Source organism: Ambystoma mexicanum, chromosome 6p (assembly GCF_040938575.1).
Source record: "Ambystoma mexicanum isolate Mex_15411 chromosome 6p, UKY_AmexF1_1, whole genome shotgun sequence".
NCBI classification, from domain to species: domain Eukaryota; kingdom Metazoa; phylum Chordata; class Amphibia; order Caudata; family Ambystomatidae; genus Ambystoma; species Ambystoma mexicanum.
In genome coordinates, this window is record NC_090935.1 from 1,433,906,382 (window position 1) to 1,433,925,949 (window position 19,568).

General features: G+C 47.0%; 1 protein-coding gene across 3 annotated transcripts in view; it reads left to right on the forward strand.

The window, feature by feature from the left end:
• The window catches only part of PRKG2 (protein kinase cGMP-dependent 2), a 710,215-nt gene that overhangs the window by 327,817 nt on the left and 362,830 nt on the right, over nucleotides 1–19,568 (forward strand). For all 3 annotated transcript variants that reach the window (XM_069626564.1, XM_069626566.1, XM_069626565.1), the window contains exon 11: nucleotides 8,002–8,138. In XM_069626564.1, the coding sequence (XP_069482665.1) occupies nucleotides 8,002–8,138 (137 nt within the window). The remainder of the gene's footprint in view (nucleotides 1–8,001; nucleotides 8,139–19,568) is intronic.

The following is a 19,568-nucleotide window of genomic DNA, read 5'->3' on the forward strand; positions in this document are numbered from 1 at the left end:
GTAGAACACTAATGTTGTGTCTTGAGGTCAGAATGGGGAGGCCCCTGCCTTAATACTAGGTGGGTAATCCACGGTTCTGGTGCAGACTTAGTGAAACTGGTACGGGTTGTCTCGGTCGTTCGCATTGTTGACCGAGACACCACTACCAGTTTCACTAAGGCTCCACTGGAACAGTGGATTACCCACCTAATATTACGACTTTGCTTCTGCTTACCAATTGCTTTGAGGTATCCCTTTCAGGGGGCGAGCTGAGTGAGCCAACACTCTGCTTTCTCGGTAGGATGACTGTTATGGCTTGGACCTAGGCTGGGACGGATTGGCTACAATTGATAGAACATTGTTCTGCGGGTTCCCTCTTGGTTATGTTATGGTCACTTGTATAGCGCACGGTCGCTCAAGGGCATAATGGCACTGGAGAGGCAGGTAACTATAAAGCCATTAACTGGAGAACCCACCTCCAACACTACCATTTTGTCGCCATTCAATTTCAACCAGTTGTGGCCCATCCACTCCACCACAGCCGTTAGAAACTGGGTGTCATCGGCATACGAATAGCACCTGATGCCGAAGGAGCTGATGAGACGCAACAACAGAAAGATATAAATGTTGAAAAGAATGGGGGGCAAAGCGGAACCCCTGAGGAACACCGCAACCAAGGTGACAGGACTTCGATGTCAAAGGAGGAAGAGAGAGAAATTGAGATCAATCAGCCAAGAAAGAAAAGAACCAAGCCAGTACCTGGCCCAAAAAACTAATCTGGCCCAGGAGGGTGAGCAGGGTAGAGTGATCCACGGTATCAAAAGTCGCTGAAAGATCTAATAGAATCAAGGCTCTAACACCCCCCCCCCCCCACCCTGTCCACCAGCCTGGCCATATCGTCTTGGACAGACGTCTGCTTCTGTGGCTAACTTAGTGTCCATCCAAACACAAACCATGAGTGAGAATATTCTTGAAATGTTTTTTCTAGGTATTAGTACAGTGTTCACCCTCCTATTTATTCAGTATTAGGTCAAAAGACCTTTTTTGAAAATCCCCCAAAAATATCGATTTAGAAAGAGCGCTCTGTGACCACGGTCTTTCTAAATTTGAACTGGCATTCCCCTGCCGCACACACAAGTGTGCGCAGGGGCTGACACGCTCTGTGAGCCCCATTGGAGTGAGAGGTGAGCTTTAGTATGAATGTGTGCGTGCGTGTATGCCTCTGTGTGCGAATGTGTGGGGAGGATGCGTGATTTGTGGGAGGAAGAGAGTGGTGGGTGGGAAAAAAGGGGGTTTGGGGGTTAAACCCCCAACGAGTAACGAGAGAATCAGTGGGAGAGGGTGGGAGTAGGCAAGGAGGTGAGCAGTATGTCATATTTCCCCTAACTCCAAAACATCCAGAAGAAATTGGTCTTTTTTGTGTTCGGGCTTTAAAAAGCGGAAATATGACATAGAACCATTTATTCCACTCTCTCGCAAGCTGAGAGGGCAGTTTACAATTGAATCGCAACAATTCAGCATTACAGTTTTCCACAAATGGTCCAGATACAATTAATAACATGTTAATCCTGATCTTTACCTTTTCTTTACAAACCAATGAAACATGCTCGTACTAGTCTTTGCAAGAAATAAATGTGCTGTGCTAACGCTAGCTGCGGGGTGCTGTGTTGCTTAGAAATCAGGTGGTTGAAGGTCCTCTGGGTGATTGCATCGGGAAGATGCTTCATAGCTGTAATGAGCCCATAACCTTTCAGAAAGATGTTCCTGCAGGTAGATTTGGCTGCTTTAAATCCCCATGCGCAACAATAATTTAGTTCAGAGTCACTCCAATGGCGGAAATCAACCATTGCCTTTTAGACAACTGTACCCCTCCATAAATGCCAGAATAAAACTGCTAATCCCACATAAAACTTCTATAGCAATATTGATGTCCTCTGACAGGTGGTTATTGACACCTCTAGTAGCCAAAACTAAAAAGGGGTTCTTGCATGTCTGTCATGGGTTTACACTCTCAAGTTGACAAGCAGGATATGTCTGTACTGTTTGGCCTGCATGCTACTCACCACTCTCGATCTTTCGTTTTACTAGTTGTTTCACTTTACATCATTCTTTTTTTTTGACTTTACATCTTTCTTTTTTTGACTTTACATCATTCTTTTTTTTGACTTTACGTCATTCTTTTTTTGACTTTACATCTTTCTTTTTTTGACTTTACATCATTCTTTTTTTTGACTTTACGTCATTCTTTTTTTTACTTTACATGATTCTTTTTTTTTAATTTACATCATTCTTTTTTTGACTTTACAACATTCTTTTTTTTTAACTTTACATCATTCTTGCTCATTAATATATTTCACTAAATATCGTTCTAGACTTGATACTGTAATGTGTTATTCCATTCGTTATTACAGTACCATGTGTTTACAAACAGCTGAGCTAATTTAAGAGAACTCTTTGTCAGGTATTGTATAAATTTGCACAAAGTAAAAGTAGAGCTGCTGGTGTTTCAGCAGAGAGTATGTGTGTCACGATGGGTAACTTTAGTGGCTTTTTAACCCGTGAACAAGGTATTCCTAGCCTGTACCTCATCCGCTGCATATGGGAAGGACTGTTGAACTTATCTAAATTTACAAGCACTGATGAAGTGCTAGTCAGCCTGAAACCTGTGCTGGCTTTTAGTTATGCACAGCAATTCCTAACCACCCGGTACTATAGCAAAAGGGTGAAATAAAGCAATAGGATTCCAAGTCTGGAGTAGTCTTTGCTTAAAATACATTGCTGTGCACGTTTTATATTCAATATTCATTGAGAAGTGTCTAAACATTTACATCTAATAAATACAACCAAATATTACAAATATCCAATTTCAGAATCCAGTTATGGTTTTCCTTAACATCAGTCCAATTCATACTACTGCGCTTAAGCAAATCAACCCAAATGTACACTGCTAAACAACATAAATATTTGCAACTGTACAAAAAGAACAATTTGTGTGTCGTGCCAGAGGTATTAGCCTATTTGACCTAAAACAATTCACCTAATGACCAATTTGATCGAATTTTGCATGGGTGATTTGGCCTTCGTGGCAATTTGGTCACATATATTGCAAAATACCAACCATGGAGAGCGGGGTTTGCGGGGGTGTCCCCCGCTCCTCGTATTTGAGATGTTGCAATTTTGGGGGTGCAGGCATGGCCTCCGATTCCTTAAAATTGGACACAGGGGAAAAAATAAAATGCATGTGCTTTAAATTTGGCCCCGAACAAATAAATTGAGGTCAGTTTGCTCGCGATCAAAAAAAAATTCGGACAAACACACCCAAATCGTACAAGCAATTACAGTAGACTCAATCTTGGGAAAACACTGAACTTTACAGAGAATCATTAGACAAAAGACAGGAAAGGTTGCCCCAAAAGCAAATCAGGACTGAATGGTACTATGCAGTGTTTCCAAGGAGTAAGTGGTTGTTGCGCAAGAGTGTGCACTACAGCCTGGTCCACGATTACATTGCGCTGCAAAGCCTGAGAAAAGGTGCGGGTGGATGCTGTGAGAGACTCGAGTACAGAGCGGCACAGTGGATGGGCGAAGAGCTGGAGCGGAACACGACTTGCAGACCCCCTAATATGGCCAGCTGGGAGGACTGTACTTAGACGGCACCGCCTGGGTGCGTGCAACTTGTAGCAGTAGACCATAGCAATGCACGGATTAGGCCCACTGTGGAGTAGATGAAACAGACTACGACATGATGCACCCAATCAGAAGATGAGGACAGGCCGGACCCTTCGGATGCACGGCTCCCCAGATGCCGGTGGCAGGCAGCAGGCTTGAGCCCAAACCCTCTCCTAAGAGCTGGCATGGGCTATACTAGAAGTACAAGTCTCAAGGGTGAGCGGGCACTGATGGGTTTAATGTGGCTAAAGAATCTAGTAAGAGTGTTGATGATGGGAAGTATAAACTTGGGGTGCGTACCCTCTACAGAAGGCCTCCGCACGGGCTACGCTAGAAGCAGGGGCACACAGTTCTTCTGATAAGGTTCTGAGGTAGGAATATTTAACATTCTGCTTTTGGAATTTGTTAGTTAAAGGGAATTTTAGGGACCAAAACATGTGGCTCCCACACGCTACTGATAATTGTCTAATCATTTAAGAATATCTTTGTAATTTTAAAAAGGATATTTTTGTTTTCATTCATACTTTCCTTGAATGACATAATTCCTAGAAAGGATTACTTGCACTGTTGTCTAAGCTCCCGATTATGGCAGGTTCTACGGCTGCCACCGGCCTTATTCCATCAATGAAGCCGCACGGTGGTATGGAGAGGAAGACAATATTGCGCTGTTCCACACTATTTTATTTTCTCCAGAATATTTGCTTGATTTTAGGGAGTAAAGTGCGCAGGTGCACTGCTTATCTGAAGCCTGAGCGCACATGTGCATCCCAGTCACCTTTGCTGGTGGAGACACTGGACTTCATCACAAGTTTGGCGGTATCCCAGAGATAAATCTGCCGAAATACCACCCAACCAAATTACTGTTGCCAATTGGTCTGGCGGTATTACCGCTGCATCACAAGTGGCGGCGGCGGCGGTGTAAGCCCCAATTTGTTTTAGTCCATTGGACTCAATGGGGCATTTTTGGCACAATTACTACAGCGGTAATCGTGCTGTGGTAATTGCCCCGAAAATGGGCAGAAAGTCGTCAGATTTACCTCCAGCTCAGAGCTGGGGGTGAATCCTCCAACTTTCCCACTAACTAGTAGTTGGGCAGTGAGGTAATGCAGAGGTAACGCTATTAACTTTGCATTTTTACCGCACCGGCCAACTTGTTATAAGGCCCACTGTACCAACCCACTGGCCAATACATGCACCCACCCCAGGATCCAGAATTCTCATTAGGCATCTATGGCCCCCATTGATAAAGTCGGTTTAGGTGGAAGACTACTTTATCAAGGAAGAGTATTTCAACAAGTGGCTACCACCGCGGTTAAGTAATGACCCAACCATGCATGTGTGAAACTCTGGCATGCCATCACCTTCTTGTCATTTTCCATTTCTCTACATATGGCTTAGTTGCCCGCAATCAAGGCAGGGTTAGGTGAATGTGATGTGGGGCGCTCTTTATTTGCATGCACTGCTTGGAAGAGCCACTTGCTGTCAGAGAGCTGAACCAGTCTAGCCATTGTGCTGAGGCTCCTTAGGGCGGCCTGGGTAGCAACCAGGACTGGATCCCTGTAGAGTGCTGCTTTGAGAAAGGCTTCAGTTTCTCTTTTCAGATATTATGAACCTTGACCCTAAGGTGGGACTTGTTCCTGTTAAACTCCAGATTGGGATAGGCAGCAGGGGACTGCGGTGGTTATTTTCCAAATCTTTAAGTCATCAAGGAATGCAACAGGATGCATCGCCCTGGGCTTGTCCTTTAGGGTCTTGTGTAGCTGAGGTCAACGTCTTCTAAACAGGCGTTGCATGCATGATGCTGTCATACCCGAAGACGTCACCCAATGAGCGTGTTCATATCCCCGCCCGCCCCCCACTGGTCCTAATCCACCTGAGATGGTTCCCTTTCATATCCCCACCCCCACCAGTCCTAATCTACTGGAGATGGTTCCCTTTCATATCCCCGCCCCCACCAGTCCTAATCTACTGGAGATGGTACCCTTTCACATCCCCGCCCCCCACCGGTCCTAAGCTACTGGAGATGGTTCCCTTTCATATCCCCGCCCCCCACCGGTCCTAATCCACCTGAGATGGTTCCCTTTCATATCCCCGCCCCCCACTGGTCCTAATCCACCTGAGATGGTTCCCTTTCATATCCCCGCCCCCCAGTGGTCCTAATCCACCTGAGATGGTTCCCTTTCATATCCCCGCCCCCCAGTGGTCCTAATCCACCTGAGATGGTTCCCTTTCATATCCCCGCCCCCCACTGGTCCTAATCTACTGGAGATGGTTCCCTTTCATATCCCCGCGCCCCACCAGTCCTAATCTACTGGAGATGGTTCCCTTTCATATCCCCGCCCCCCACTGGTCCTAATCTACCTGAGATGGTTCCCTTTCATATCCCCGCCCCCCACTGGTCCTAATCCACCTGAGATGGTTCCCTTTCATACTGGTCCTAATCTACTGGAGATGGTTCCCTTTCATATCCCCGCCCCCCACCAGTCTTAATCTACTGGAGATGGTTCCCTTTCATATCCCCGCCCCCCACCAGTCCTAATCTACTGGAGATGGTTCCCTTTCATATCCCCGCCCCCCACCGGTCCTAATCTACTGGAGATGGTTCCCTTTCATAACCCCGCCCCCCACCGGTCCTAATCTACTGGAGATGGTTCCCTTTCATATCCCCGCCCCCCACCGGTCCTAATCTACCTGAGATGGTTCCCTTTCATATCCCCGCCCCACACCAGTCCTAATCTACTGCAGATGGTTCCCTTTCATATCCCCGCCCCCCACCAGTCCTAATCTACCTGAGATGGTTCCCTTTCATATCCCCGCCCCCCACCGGTCCTAATCCACCTGAGATGGTTCCCTTTCATATCCCCGCCCCCCACTGGTCCTAATCTACTGGAGATGGTTCCCTTTCATATCCCCGCCCCCCACCAGTCTTAATCTACTGGAGATGGTTCCCTTTCATATCCCCGCCCCCCACCGGTCCTAATCTACTGGAGATGGTTCCCTTTCATATCCCCGCCCCCCACCAGTCCTAATCTACTGGAGATGGTTCCCTTTCATATCCCCGCCCCCCACCGGTCCTAATCTACTGGAGATGGTTCCCTTTCATATCCCCGCGCCCCACCAGTCCTAATCTACTGGAGATGGTTCCCTTTCATATCCCCGCCCCCAACCGGTCCTAATCTACCTGAGATGGTTCCCTTTCATATCCCCGCCCCCCCACTGGTCCAAATCCACCTAAGATGGTTCCCTTTCATATCCCCGCCCCCCACTGGTCCTAATCTACTGGAGATGGTTCCCTTTCATATCCCCGCCCCCCACCAGTCTTAATCTACTGGAGATGGTTCCCTTTCATATCCCCGCCCCCCACCAGTCCTAATCTACTGGAGATGGTTCCCTTTCATATCCCCGCCCCCCACCAGTCCTAATCTACTGGAGATGGTTCCCTTTCATATCCCCGCCCCCCACCAGTCCTAATCTACTGGAAATGGTTCCCTTTCATATCCCCGCCCCCCACCGGTCCTAATCTACCTGAGATGGTTCCCTTTCATATCCCCGCCCCACACCAGTCCTAATCTACTGGAGATGGTTCCCTTTCATATCCCCGCCCCCCACCAGTCCTAATCTACCTGAGATGGTTCCCTTTCATATCCCCGCCCCCCACTGGTCCTAATCTACCTGAGATGGTTCCCTTTCATCGTGGCTTCCTGAGCGGGCTGTCCTGGCTCTCACGGCAAGATCTCTTGTGCTGCCACTGTTGTGAAGTATCAGTCAACAAAGAGTGGTCCCCAAAAGGAATTTGCCCCTAAAACAAAAGTAGCTGGGGTTTCAGGGTGTGATAGAGCACTGCAGCACTGGCACAATAATACAGGGGTGTCGCCTCTATTCAGGGAACCCCAGATTGTCCTAAGCCCATTATCTCTCTTGCAGGTAAGTATCTGAGGGCCATCGCAGCACCTTATGCATGGCAGGCTGTGTTTTGTGTTATGACACTGCTGGGCTGGTATTGTAAATGGCTGGGTGTACACAAGGGAAACCAATCCACTCTAGAAAGTGTGCCTCAAAATGGCCACAACCCAAACTGGAGGCGTGTGTGTTCTCTTTAACTAACAAAGTTGGCCTGTGGGGGTATGTTTTTCCAAGCACACGTCTTAACCATTGCATGACTTGATTTTAGGAGTGTGTTTGCTTTTCATAACTTAAAATTGGAGAGACGGGGTTGCATAATCAAGAATCATTATATTGTTTATCGGGGCCAAGAGATTATGAATGCAGCTGTGTGGGGCTGTTTAAATGATGCGTTGTCTGCGTGCAATGAAGATGGCGGAGCTAGACATCTGTAACTGTTTACATTTGCAGGTGAAAGTGAAGAACGAGAACCTAACGTTTGCCCTGAAGTGTATCAAGAAGAAACAAATTGTGGACAACAGACAACAGGAGCACATCCATTCCGAAAAAAGAATTCTCGAAGCCACAGTTTCACCCTTTATTGTAAAGTAAGTGAAAACAGCTCAACGCTCAAATGAAGCAATGCTAATCAGTACCCAGGTGGTGCACCTCAGCCAATCAAGAAACTTGCTACGCAGTTTTTTTAAATCAACCACTGAACCACCAAATTGCCCTGTTGTTTAAAAAAGTAAAGGTACCGCGTTTCATTAAATGAAGTATGTTCTCCTGTTGCTTTCACCTTTGGTGGCTCTCCACAGTGCCATGTCCTCCCCTCTGTGTCTTCTCCTCCATGGAAATAGAAAGGGGCTGTTCCTTTTTTAGAAAGAGCTCCCTTTCTTTTTCCAATGCTGGGCAGCCATTTTTTCCATTTTGAAGAACGGTCGATGTTGTGTGCATTGTTGTCTTCCCAATGAAAATGTTCCCTGCATTCCGGGGTTAGTTATGGCAATAATAGCCACAACTGCGGGCTGAACCGACTAGCAATGTCCTCTCCATTACAACTTAGTACCGCCGACCACTACAGGTGTATTCAATGAAGTAACATCTTAGCATTGCCCACAAGGCTTTCTGGGGACTGGGTCCAAAATACCTTCAATTCTCCCTCTGTATATACCTTCCCACTCGAGCTCTTCGCTCCTCCACCTCCAACTCCCTCAGGGTCAGTCGTTTCTCCAAGCAACAAGTTGGTGGTAGATCTCTTTCTTCTGCTGGGGACTCCCTCTGGAACAGCCTCTCTGAAACTTGAGGAGAACCATCTCTGGTTCCGGAATCTTCTGCCTTCTCTCTTCCTCTCCCCTGCTCATGGGCGTAGGACATGGGGGGGAACAGGGGGGACAAATCCTCCCCACCATTTTAAGTGGGGGGGATCTAATGTCATTTATCCCCCCCAGAATATGTGTTTGGTGTGTCGTGCAGGGATCTGTTTTTGAAGTGGGGGGAGGAGCTGCTTACTATGCAAGCTGCCCTCTTCCCCTGGCCCCCAAAGCATGGGCGCAACAGCCTGGGGGCAGATGTGTGATCATCTGCCCCCAGGGAAGGGGGGCAAACAAAAAAAAGATATTTTTTTTAAACTTAGTTTTGGGTGGGGTGGGTGCGGGTGGGACCACTAGCCACCAGGGATTTTTGCAAGGGGGGTGGCCCTCTCCCCCCACCCTAAGTGGATGGGGGCATCTTATATAGCCTTCCCTGAGGGCAGATTTCTGCCCCTAGGAAGAAGTACATGAGATGCCCTCATCCATTTGGGATGGGAGGGAGGCCACTGCAAATATTGGCAGAGCCATCCTGCCCCCCCAAGCCTGGGGCAGTATGTTTTGCCACCCCCCTGGGGGCAGATGGTCACACACATGTGCCATCTGCCCCTAGGGAAGGACAAAACAAATATATATATATATATATATATATATATATATATATATATATATATATATATATATATGAAACACACCACCAACAACACATGTCCTACCATCCTGCGTTCCCACAGGTGTCCCGATGAAAACGGTCCCTCAAATGTGTGGGTGCACCTACCTGGGCGCAAAGGAAAAAGGCTAACCCACGGGTGACCCCAAGCCTTTCGGCAGAGCAGATTTTGCTCATGTGGACAACCTACAGATTTGGGCCTAGGGTGTCAAAGCCACCGAGGAAAACAGGGAACCCCATGCATTTCCAAAAATAAGACACCCATGGGAATCCACAGAGGTCTGATTTGCGCGAATCGCCCCAGAATGTATTACCCACAATCCCTGACAAAGTCAGAAATTTGGTTAAAAAAACTAGAATTTTCAGACATTTCCCTCTTGCCACCCACCGAAACACGCTACCAACACCACATGTCCTACCTTCCCGCGTTCCCACAGGTGTCCTGACGTAAACGGTACCTCACATGTGTGGGTGCACCGACCTGGACACAAAGGGAAAAGGCTAAACCACTGGTAAGCCCCAAAAGGTTTGGGGAGACAACCTACAGATTTGGGCCTAGGGTGTCGAAGCCACGAAGGAAAACAGGGTACCCCATGCATTTCTGAAATGAAGACACCCGTGGGAATCCACAGAAGTCTGACTTGCGCAAATCGCCCCAGAATTTATGACCCACAATCCCAGACAAAGTGAACATTGTCTTTTTTCCGCTAAATTTCAGACTTTGTCAGGGATTGTGGGTCATAAGTTATGGAGCGATTCACGCAAGTCAGACCTCTGTGGATTCCCACGGGTGTCTTCTTTTCGGAAATGCATGGGGTTCCCTGTTTTCCTTCGTGGCTTCTACACCCTACGCCCAAATCTGTAGGTTGTCCACATGAGCAAAATCTGCTCTGCCGAAAGAATTGGGATTGCCAGTGTTTAAGCTTTTCCCTTTGCACCCACGTAGGTGCACCCACACATGTGAGGTATCGTTTTCATCGGAAGACCTGTGGGAATGCGGGAAGGTAGGCCATGTGTTGTTGGCTTTGTGTTTCGGTGGGTGACCAGAGTGAAATGTGCGGAAATTGTGGGATTTTTTTTCTGTCATTTTCCCAATTTCCCCCCAAACTATGGAATCTTTCCCTACATAGTTGTTGCCTGACCTGCGCAAATCACCCCTTCCTAAACTTGGAATATTGTCTACTTTTCAGAAATGTATGCCTTTCTTGCTTCCCATCCAGCTTTCCTACCCCTTTCTTCTATTCCGTCCACGCATGTCCTATTGGACAAAAAACGCCAAAATCGCCTACCTCTCACAAAACGGCTGATTAGCGTATCAAAATATGTTATTTTGGTTTTCACTCAATCTGCTCTTGAAAGCCTGGAAAATGGCAAATCCAGCACAGCAAACCATTTGTTCCTAGCTCTTACAAGGAAAACACCACAGGCTTCTTTGTACAACATTTTATTGGCATTTTCTGAAAAAAAACCAAATGTTCTCCTTTTTGGTTATTTTCTCTCACCCCCCTACAGCAAACTAGGATTCCAGGGTGGCGTTACGACCGCCTACATGTGGGAAAAAAGGGGCCAACTTTGGCCGAGAAATCTCTTGTAACAAAGAAGTTACAAGGGATTGAATGGCGACATACCAAAATCACCAAAAAAGGCCTTGGAACTGGGGGGAAATACCCATGGCAGTTAAGGGGTTAAGACAGTAAAGCCCCTGAGGAGATATCATTTGTAAGGCAGCTCAGTTAGTTAATTCTCCAAATGCAGATTGTGCACAGGAATATGTAACACCTGTGTTCAGCACCTGGCTTAATCTTCCAGTGGGATTATAGTCAGAGTGAATGCATTCAGCTTCCGATGCAACACAGCATTTTCCAGGTAAATTGGTTCAGAAAAAGTGGTGGAAAACACTATTACTGTCGCTTTTTCTAATTGGCCAGATTTTCTAGCATTTTGTGGGTGGAGTTCGGGAGCCGAGTGGACACACCAGGACCCCCTGTATTTCCAGCTCCACCAGACAAATGCAGCCTTACTGCCAGCATGGATTCTCATGCTGGAAATAAGGAAAGGGATTCCTCTGGGATTTGCTTGGAAATGAAACCTGGTAAAAGCGGGCGGAGTCCAGAGAAAGCCATTGTCAATTCCGCCAGCAATCGCTAATTGTGCGAGGTATTTACACTCTTCCAAAGTGGAAAAGCAATGTGATTTCACCTGCCTTTTACGATAAAATCTTCCATTTTGTGGCGGAAAAGTAAAAACGTGCGCCAATGGAAGTGGTCCACTCCATGCAGTTTACTTTGCGCCTTGATGCTTGGGGGTTTTGCGTGATGCTACACATGTAATAAATAAATACATTTAACATGACCCCAGATAAATGCCAATGCGTGATCAGAATGAGTGAACATGGCATGTCGCTGGTAAGAGGGTGGCCTGTGCTTCTTGAATGCGTTGGCAAATGCCCTTAGTTGCCATCTCGCGTTAAGCAGGTATTTAAACCCATCAGTGTGGATTGCGCAATTATAAGTCGACAGAGGTATTTCAAATGGCCAATTTCGCTCTTTGGGTGACATTGTCAAAGTGGAAGAATGTTGCCCAGCATGTGCCACTTTCTCTGCGGAGTGAATTGTGCCCACACTGAGGAAGAAGTGGGAAAACCCCACAAGAGCACTGTGCCCTGCTCTTTCTGTGTGTGTCTTCCCCACAGGGCGACAGATGCCAATTCAGACATGGGTAAGTCTCAGGTGGCAAGCCTGTACCCTAGTTGATGTGGCAAAGGATGTGGCAAAGGATTCCAGACTTCTGAGGCTGATAACATTGGTAGCATTGAGTTACATGCCACCTGACAGGTATGTGTGATAAAGTTGCAAAGCACAGCTGTTAGTGGGCTAAAGCAAGAGGCAATGGCTGGCCACCCTCAAAGGGTACGTACAACCAAAAGTAGTAGGCCCCTCCCCCCATCATGGCTGTAGGGGCCATGCTCCAAACCAGGGCAAGAATGCCCTCCAATCATCCATGCCCACGAGTAGGGTACCCCTCGTGCTCCAGGAACCCTGTTGAACAACCTCTGTGCTTTCCAGGTGATGCTAACATTATTTAAAGCCAGAAGTCTAAAAGGTAATCGCTTAATTGCAGCTGGAAATTAGCTCCTGGTGTGATCAAAATGTCTTAACCAAGTGTGACATCATCCCCATCATTTATAAGCAATATGTGTGTTCTCGCATTTCTTCATCCACTGAATTACTGTTAGAAACAAAGGCAAGAGTTGTGTCTCTTGTGTAGGCATTAGGAAGGCAGTTGCCAGCCTCTAGCATAATATTCCACGTTCTTCCAATATTGGCTAGCTGTTGCCCTCTTATGGCCAGGTAGAACCATCATGGCAGTGACTGGCAAATGCCTTTCCACCGCAAACAGAAAAGCGGAAATAAGAGGCCAATTCAAGACACGGAACAAATGGAAGTTAAGACAGACTGCAGCTGCCATTGTTGTGTTAGGGAGAATATGTTGAGTGTTCAAGCAAGGAGGTATGTATGTATTAAGCATGCAAGTAGTGAGACAAGGGAGAGGCAACAAAAGACCAGAGGGGCTCTTTGAATAATGTAACAGGGCAGAGGACCCATGCTCTGCCATCCTAGTAACATGTGAGAGAATCAAATAGATCAGGCTTTGCAGCAAATGTTAAGTGAGAAAGGAACAGAGTCCAGCTCTGCATTCAGAATAACAAAGGCAAAGAAAGGCTAGGCTCTAAAGCCAGCATGAGATGGAATAAGAGGGACCAGACTCATCTTGAGAGGCGGGCCCGGCCCTTGTAGGGGTGCTAGAAGGGCAGCCCACATAGCGGGCTGCCCCTCTGGCCACCCCCCTGGGTCCACATACACCCCACCTACTAAGCATCCTCCGGGTCAACACATCCGGCCGCGGACCTGGGGAGGGCTTATAAGGGGGTGGGCTTGCGATCGCTCGTCCTCCTTGTTTGCTTAACCCCCTACTGCCCCCCCACCCCGGAGGACAGTCAAAGTAGCAACATCACACTCCTGGTCCCTCTACTCCAATAACAGGGCTTACTCGGAGGTACAGACAATATTTCCTCTTTCTTTGAAACCCCCATCTTTCCATTCCCAGAGACACACACGTCTCCTTGCCCCACACAAAAAAAGTAGCAACTTACAGTTGGTAGAAAAGGCTTCAATTCCTTTATTTGGCAGGAATCCACTTACAGGTGATCTGCCTCTTAACGAGCTGACATCCTATCTGTGGCCCACTGGAAGTAATTATTTCCTCTCTCTTACCATGAGCTCATAGTCAGATGAAAAATCCAGAAATGCAACATACAAAGACATGTTCTTTGCTGCTGCAGCCTTTATTTTTCTTCTGTTTTCTTTTCTTCTTTTATACAGTGATATTTGTAATTTAATACGTACTGCTACTTTAATTCTAATTTTGTTAAAAGTTCGGTTCTTTGACTAAAACACAATAAATAAATAAAGCAAAGTCCCCAAGATGTCCCTGTCCACCCCCAGATTTTATGTGTCTCCTACGCCCCTGCCCCTGCTGATTTCCTGTATGATACTGCACCTGGCTACCCTCTGATTGCGGGCCCAGTTATTTCTCCACCATGCCACATACCCACACTGCCTCTGGAAACCCTTGCACTTGGGTCTGTATCTGTAACACTACAGTCCCCTTACCCGCACTTATCACACACCCCTTGTCTGCGCTTTAGGCCTTGCACTTGCCACCTTTGCTGGCTGCACCACCTGTTGTCATTTTTCTCGCTGCTCAGGACTTTCCACCTCTCGCTTGCACTTTCCCCTTCCCCCTCCCCTGCACTTGTGCGTTCTCAATGTCACTGGGCCTAGTAAGATCATCTGTTTGTCCTCCCATGTATCCCCTTCCTTGCCTCATCGCTCTCTTAAACATGTGTGTATGAGCGTGATACAAATAAAATATCAAATATCAAATGCTTTAGAGCATATGAAAGCATTACCAGGGCGACTGAATCTCATATATTGGCCCAAAATCCAACACACCATTTACACTGGAGTTTGCAACAGCGGGCAACAAGCAGTGAAGTGCTACACAGAACATTTCATTTCTAGATACTTGGCAATTTGGCATCCTTCATCATTTTATACATGCGATTCTTGAAGTTGCGCACATGTTACCAAGCAAAAGAGTGGTTGTGCTTCTCTCTCCTGCAGGTCCCCTCCCCTCTCATTGAATCCCTGAGACGCGGAGCTCAACTCCACAGAATCCTGGACAGCGAACACTGCTGCCCCTGCCACTCCCGCCCACGCCTAACCCACCGAATCTACCCCTCCTGCCAGTCCTCTTCTATGGTCTGGTGGGATTTAAACCCCCATAACCCTCTGCCCCCACAACCCCCACCTAAACAAATATGGCCCACTCCCTCGCCCCGATACCCTCATGCCCTTTTTCTCTATCCCATCAAGTGGAAGGGGTTTTCATCCATGCCACCCACCTTCACCTAACCCGCCCTGTGCCCCTTAAACCCACTCCCCCACTCACCTCCCATGCTCTCCTTGCCTCTTCTTTTTAGTGGCCTTACCCTCTTCCTGCCTCTGTGCAGTGTACACTGGTCATAGAACGTGGACCATGCGAACAAGGCAGCGGACCATCGTTCTGGGTACCCATGTTCGTCGAAGATAGAGTATGTGACTACCTCACGGCCACATATGGATAAATCTGCTTACAGGGCTTATCTGACATCCTCTGCCCACCCACCAAGCCGTAGGTTGCCTCTTATGTTTGCCACGCTATTGACCTAGCCAGGCTCTCCCGAAATCCAAACGCTTGGTTTTGTCGGCCAAAGCTCGGGGTAAAGTGGAACTGGACCGCTTTTCTTCACTCTTCATCTCCAAACCTCTCACATATTCTGCACTGTTGCAAGCATCAGGCACCAGGCATGCCTTTAACATCCTTAGTCTGCATCTCTGGAGTCTGCCCCCTGTCCCTCCCCCCTCACACCATCAAGGTAATTGAATATGAGCTTATCTTCTGTAAGGCTTTGAAGAGCTGATTTATCTCACCACCCCCTGCACTACATTACTTGCCATTTAGTACCAAAGGTGGTGTGTTTTCTCTTTCCATGAATGTCAGAAATATTAAATCTACATTGCACTCAACACTGAGCCATAAAATACACTTCATGAGGCAACACAGAGTTGACAAACAGAAGCAGCTCTCTCCAAGATGTTCATGCACAGAACACTCAGCCAGGAACGTCCTTTCACCAAAATGCCAGGGGTAGTGGAAGTGACATCAGATGGTGCTTGACCTGCGATGACATCACAGGAAGTGATGACATGACTACGCCTCCAAGTGGCATCACAGGAATTAATACCACACGACCTTCAGATGCGTCTAACACCTGTGTTTCCAGGCGCTCTCCTTTCAGCCAGATATCAGAGTTAAGGCACAGACGGAGTTGATTTGTCCACGATCACACATTTGGGGAATGGAATTTTCCAGATTTGACGTGGGGTCTATGTGTAAAACAAACATAATGCAGTACGTGTGACAGGGTAACCGAAATCTCTAATGCAGGCTACAGCTGGTGTTTGAAACATCTATAGATCAATGGACATAGAAGTCGTTATCTGTGGCATTGATGCCAAAAAAGCACTGACCTTGGGAGGCAGGCACTGTCTGTTTACCCAGGAGCAAAATGTGGCACCAGCAAGGTCTGAGAATGAAATAATTAACCAGGATTATTATCGACAAAATTCCCTGGTTATAACTGTATCTTTGAGTCAGCTACCACTACGATAGAAAAAACTTATTTTGCGAGTGTAAGCTGAGGCCATCTGTCTCTGAGTGCATTTATCTTTAAATTATTTGACAAGCAACCACATGTTGACCCCACAACCCAGAGCCGAACATAACACCTTAATGTCGCAGGCTTTGACACATGACTCTTCATCAATCTTTTTTAATGGGGTGAGTTGTGGGGGCAGGGTTGTGCTTCCCTCAAGAGTCGGGCTCAATGCATCAACGATTTTCAGAGCTCTATGTGCAAGATGCGTTATTGAATGACCCCCTCTGTACCGGCCCGGGAATGAAGCTTCCACAAGCCCTTTCCAAGGAGTTTGAGGTGGGAGGGGTGGGTCCCTCCATTGCCCTCTCACTTCTGAGACTCTGTGTCCAACGCTTATTTTCTTAAACAGTTTTGCACTAGAGCAGGGTCCTGGTCGAGTTTGCGGCCCCCCCCCAACCATTCTCATCACACTTGAATGCGTTCAAGGTGATCAGAGCCCAATCAGTGGCATAGCACAAAATTCAGGGGGCCTCTGTGAGCCATGCTGAAGCCCTGGCACCCCCCAAGCTCCTTAACAAAGCAAAGGGGAAGCCACTGCCTCGGCCGGCCCACACCACCAAGCATGTGCAATGTCCATGATGATTATGCCGCTGCAGGGACATGCACTTCTCCAAGTGAAAGAAGTAAATATGGTTTTAATCAAATCTTAAATGTTTCACCTAACGTAGAAAGAAGGGGGTTGTTCGTGGTCCCAAAATATGCCAGCCACCATCGGTGGCGGGTGAGTTGTTTTATTGCAGGGTGTAAATATTTGCCACAAATGTGCAATTGCGACTGAGCATAGCGAGGGGGCCCGAACTAACAAAAATGGGTTTGGAGGGATCAGGGGGATTCTTCCCCCACCCATCAGAAAATGTTTAAATGGGTTAAAATGGTGCATTACACAGCACACTTTCTGTGAAAATTGGTAGAAGGCCAGACAGTGTGCGATCGGCTTCGTAGGGTGCAGGGATTAAAAGTAAAATAGATGCAAGTCACCAAAAGTGCATTTCCCAATCCATTGTCATGCCGGTCCCCGGTTCATGCTGGCTGTGCTCATATATTTCCATGCTGGCCCCTCCAACATATGCTAGTATTGCCATATAAGACATACTCATGATCACTTTGAGATGTTTCTTATAGAATCATTATTGGCACTAGGCACAATGCTGGCTCTGCCAATACATGCCAGTACGCCTGTGTAAGAAAATACTCCTGTTGGTTTGGCCATTAAAAGTGACATGTCCTAATTGGTTCCAATGTAAGCCAGTCTAGACCCATAAGAACACTTACCATCCTTGCTTCATCATAGATCCTCAGTTAATTAAAAGTCACATTACAGTAAGAAATATACAGGCTGCTACACCAAAATGTCAGTCTAGCGAGGTAATACTACTTATCATGCTTGCTTTATCAAAGATGATGAGTAATAAATGTCATGCCACAGTAAGCAATGGCTAGACTGGCTGAACAAAATGCCAGTCTAGCCAGGTAATGACACACATGAACGTGGCTTTGCCCAAAAATACCAGTAAAACATGCAAAGACAATAAAGGATGTGTAAAAAATGCTCTGGTGATCCCCAGTCTCCCAGGGTTTTACACACACGCACGCACGCACGCACACACACAGACGTACACACACATCCACACACACACACAGGCATCCCTTGTACCCACCCATACATCTCTCACATTCATTCACACTGCATTCACCACATAGGCATGCACCCACCCAGAACATTCACACACACAATCACATTCATACCCATTTACCCACCAGTCACCCACCTATATACCTTCTCTCACATACACTTACACTGGCACCCAGCCACCAAGAACATTTACACACACACGCACACTCACATTCCTACTCACTCACCCACCCATAAACCACTCACGTCCACTTGCACTTCTTTCTCCACCCAGGAACAAAACCACCCACCCAGAGCATTCAAACACAGGCTATCACATTCCTACTCATTCACCCACCACTCACTGACCCATACACCTTCTCTCATGTCTACTCGCACTGCATTCTGCACACAGACACATTGAAACACACTATCACATTCATACTCATTTACCCACCAAGTCGGTCAATCATACACCTTGCGCCTTGAAAAACTTGTTTATAGGTGCATTATAAATAACCTATCAATCAATCAATCAATCAATCTTACATCCTCTCTCACTGAATTCTCTACACAGGCACACAACCAGCCACCCACCAAGTACATTCAAACACACACTACCACATTCATACTCATTCACCCACCAGTCGCTCACTCGTGCACCTTTTCTTCAATCCACCCACTGCATTATCCACACAAGCACACACCCAGAACATTCAAACACACACGCTATCACATTTCTTCTCATTCAACCACCACACAGTGGTACGACGTCCTTTCATCACAGGATGGTTAGTTCGGGGTTTTTTACCGCGATTTATTTTTCCGAAAAAACCTATCAAATTTTTTAGAAAATGGGGGGGTTGGAGGGGATCCACCCCAAAAATCATTAAAAAAATGTGATGTTTTTTTTTCGTAAAAAAAATCATAGTAAAAAACCCCACGAAAAAACATCCCGCGATGAAATGACATGTAACCCACTCACTCACCCATAGCACATCCATACATCTGACATGCACTACACACATGGAAAATACACATCAATATTTTTTTTAAAGCCTACTTATCTGTTTTTCCAGATTCAGTCCGTCAGTCCAGGCCACCCTTGGCTCCTTCGGGCTGCTGACAAGCAGGAACCAGGAAGCTGGGAGAGCTTCCCGGTTCCTGTATAGGAGCCGCGAGGAAGCCGGAGGAGAAGGGATTGGAGCGGAACATGGCATGTGACACATGCCACGTGTCTTGGTCAGCTCCAACCTCTACTGAGCGCTTCCTTCTCATGCTGCAAGCCCCGGCCCAGCCTTCACCCTGATGGGTGAAGACTGCGCCGGGCCACCCAGAGACCTGGTGTGACTCCAGGAACTTCAGTTAAAAAAATAAAAATGTGTGCACGTTTTTTTATTTTTAGGGGCAGCAAGGGAGAATATAGGGGTCGCGGCTGTGACCCCTGGCAACCCCCAAATGACATCCCTGCACTCACCTATTATTTTTGCAGCATGCAACATTCGCTGTTCTCTGAAAGCACTCGGCTTCTTCTTAGAATGCGCGGAAACACGCATCATTTCCTTACCCTGATTTAAATGGCAAAAGAAATATTCTTGCATATTATAAACTGCATCCACAAGA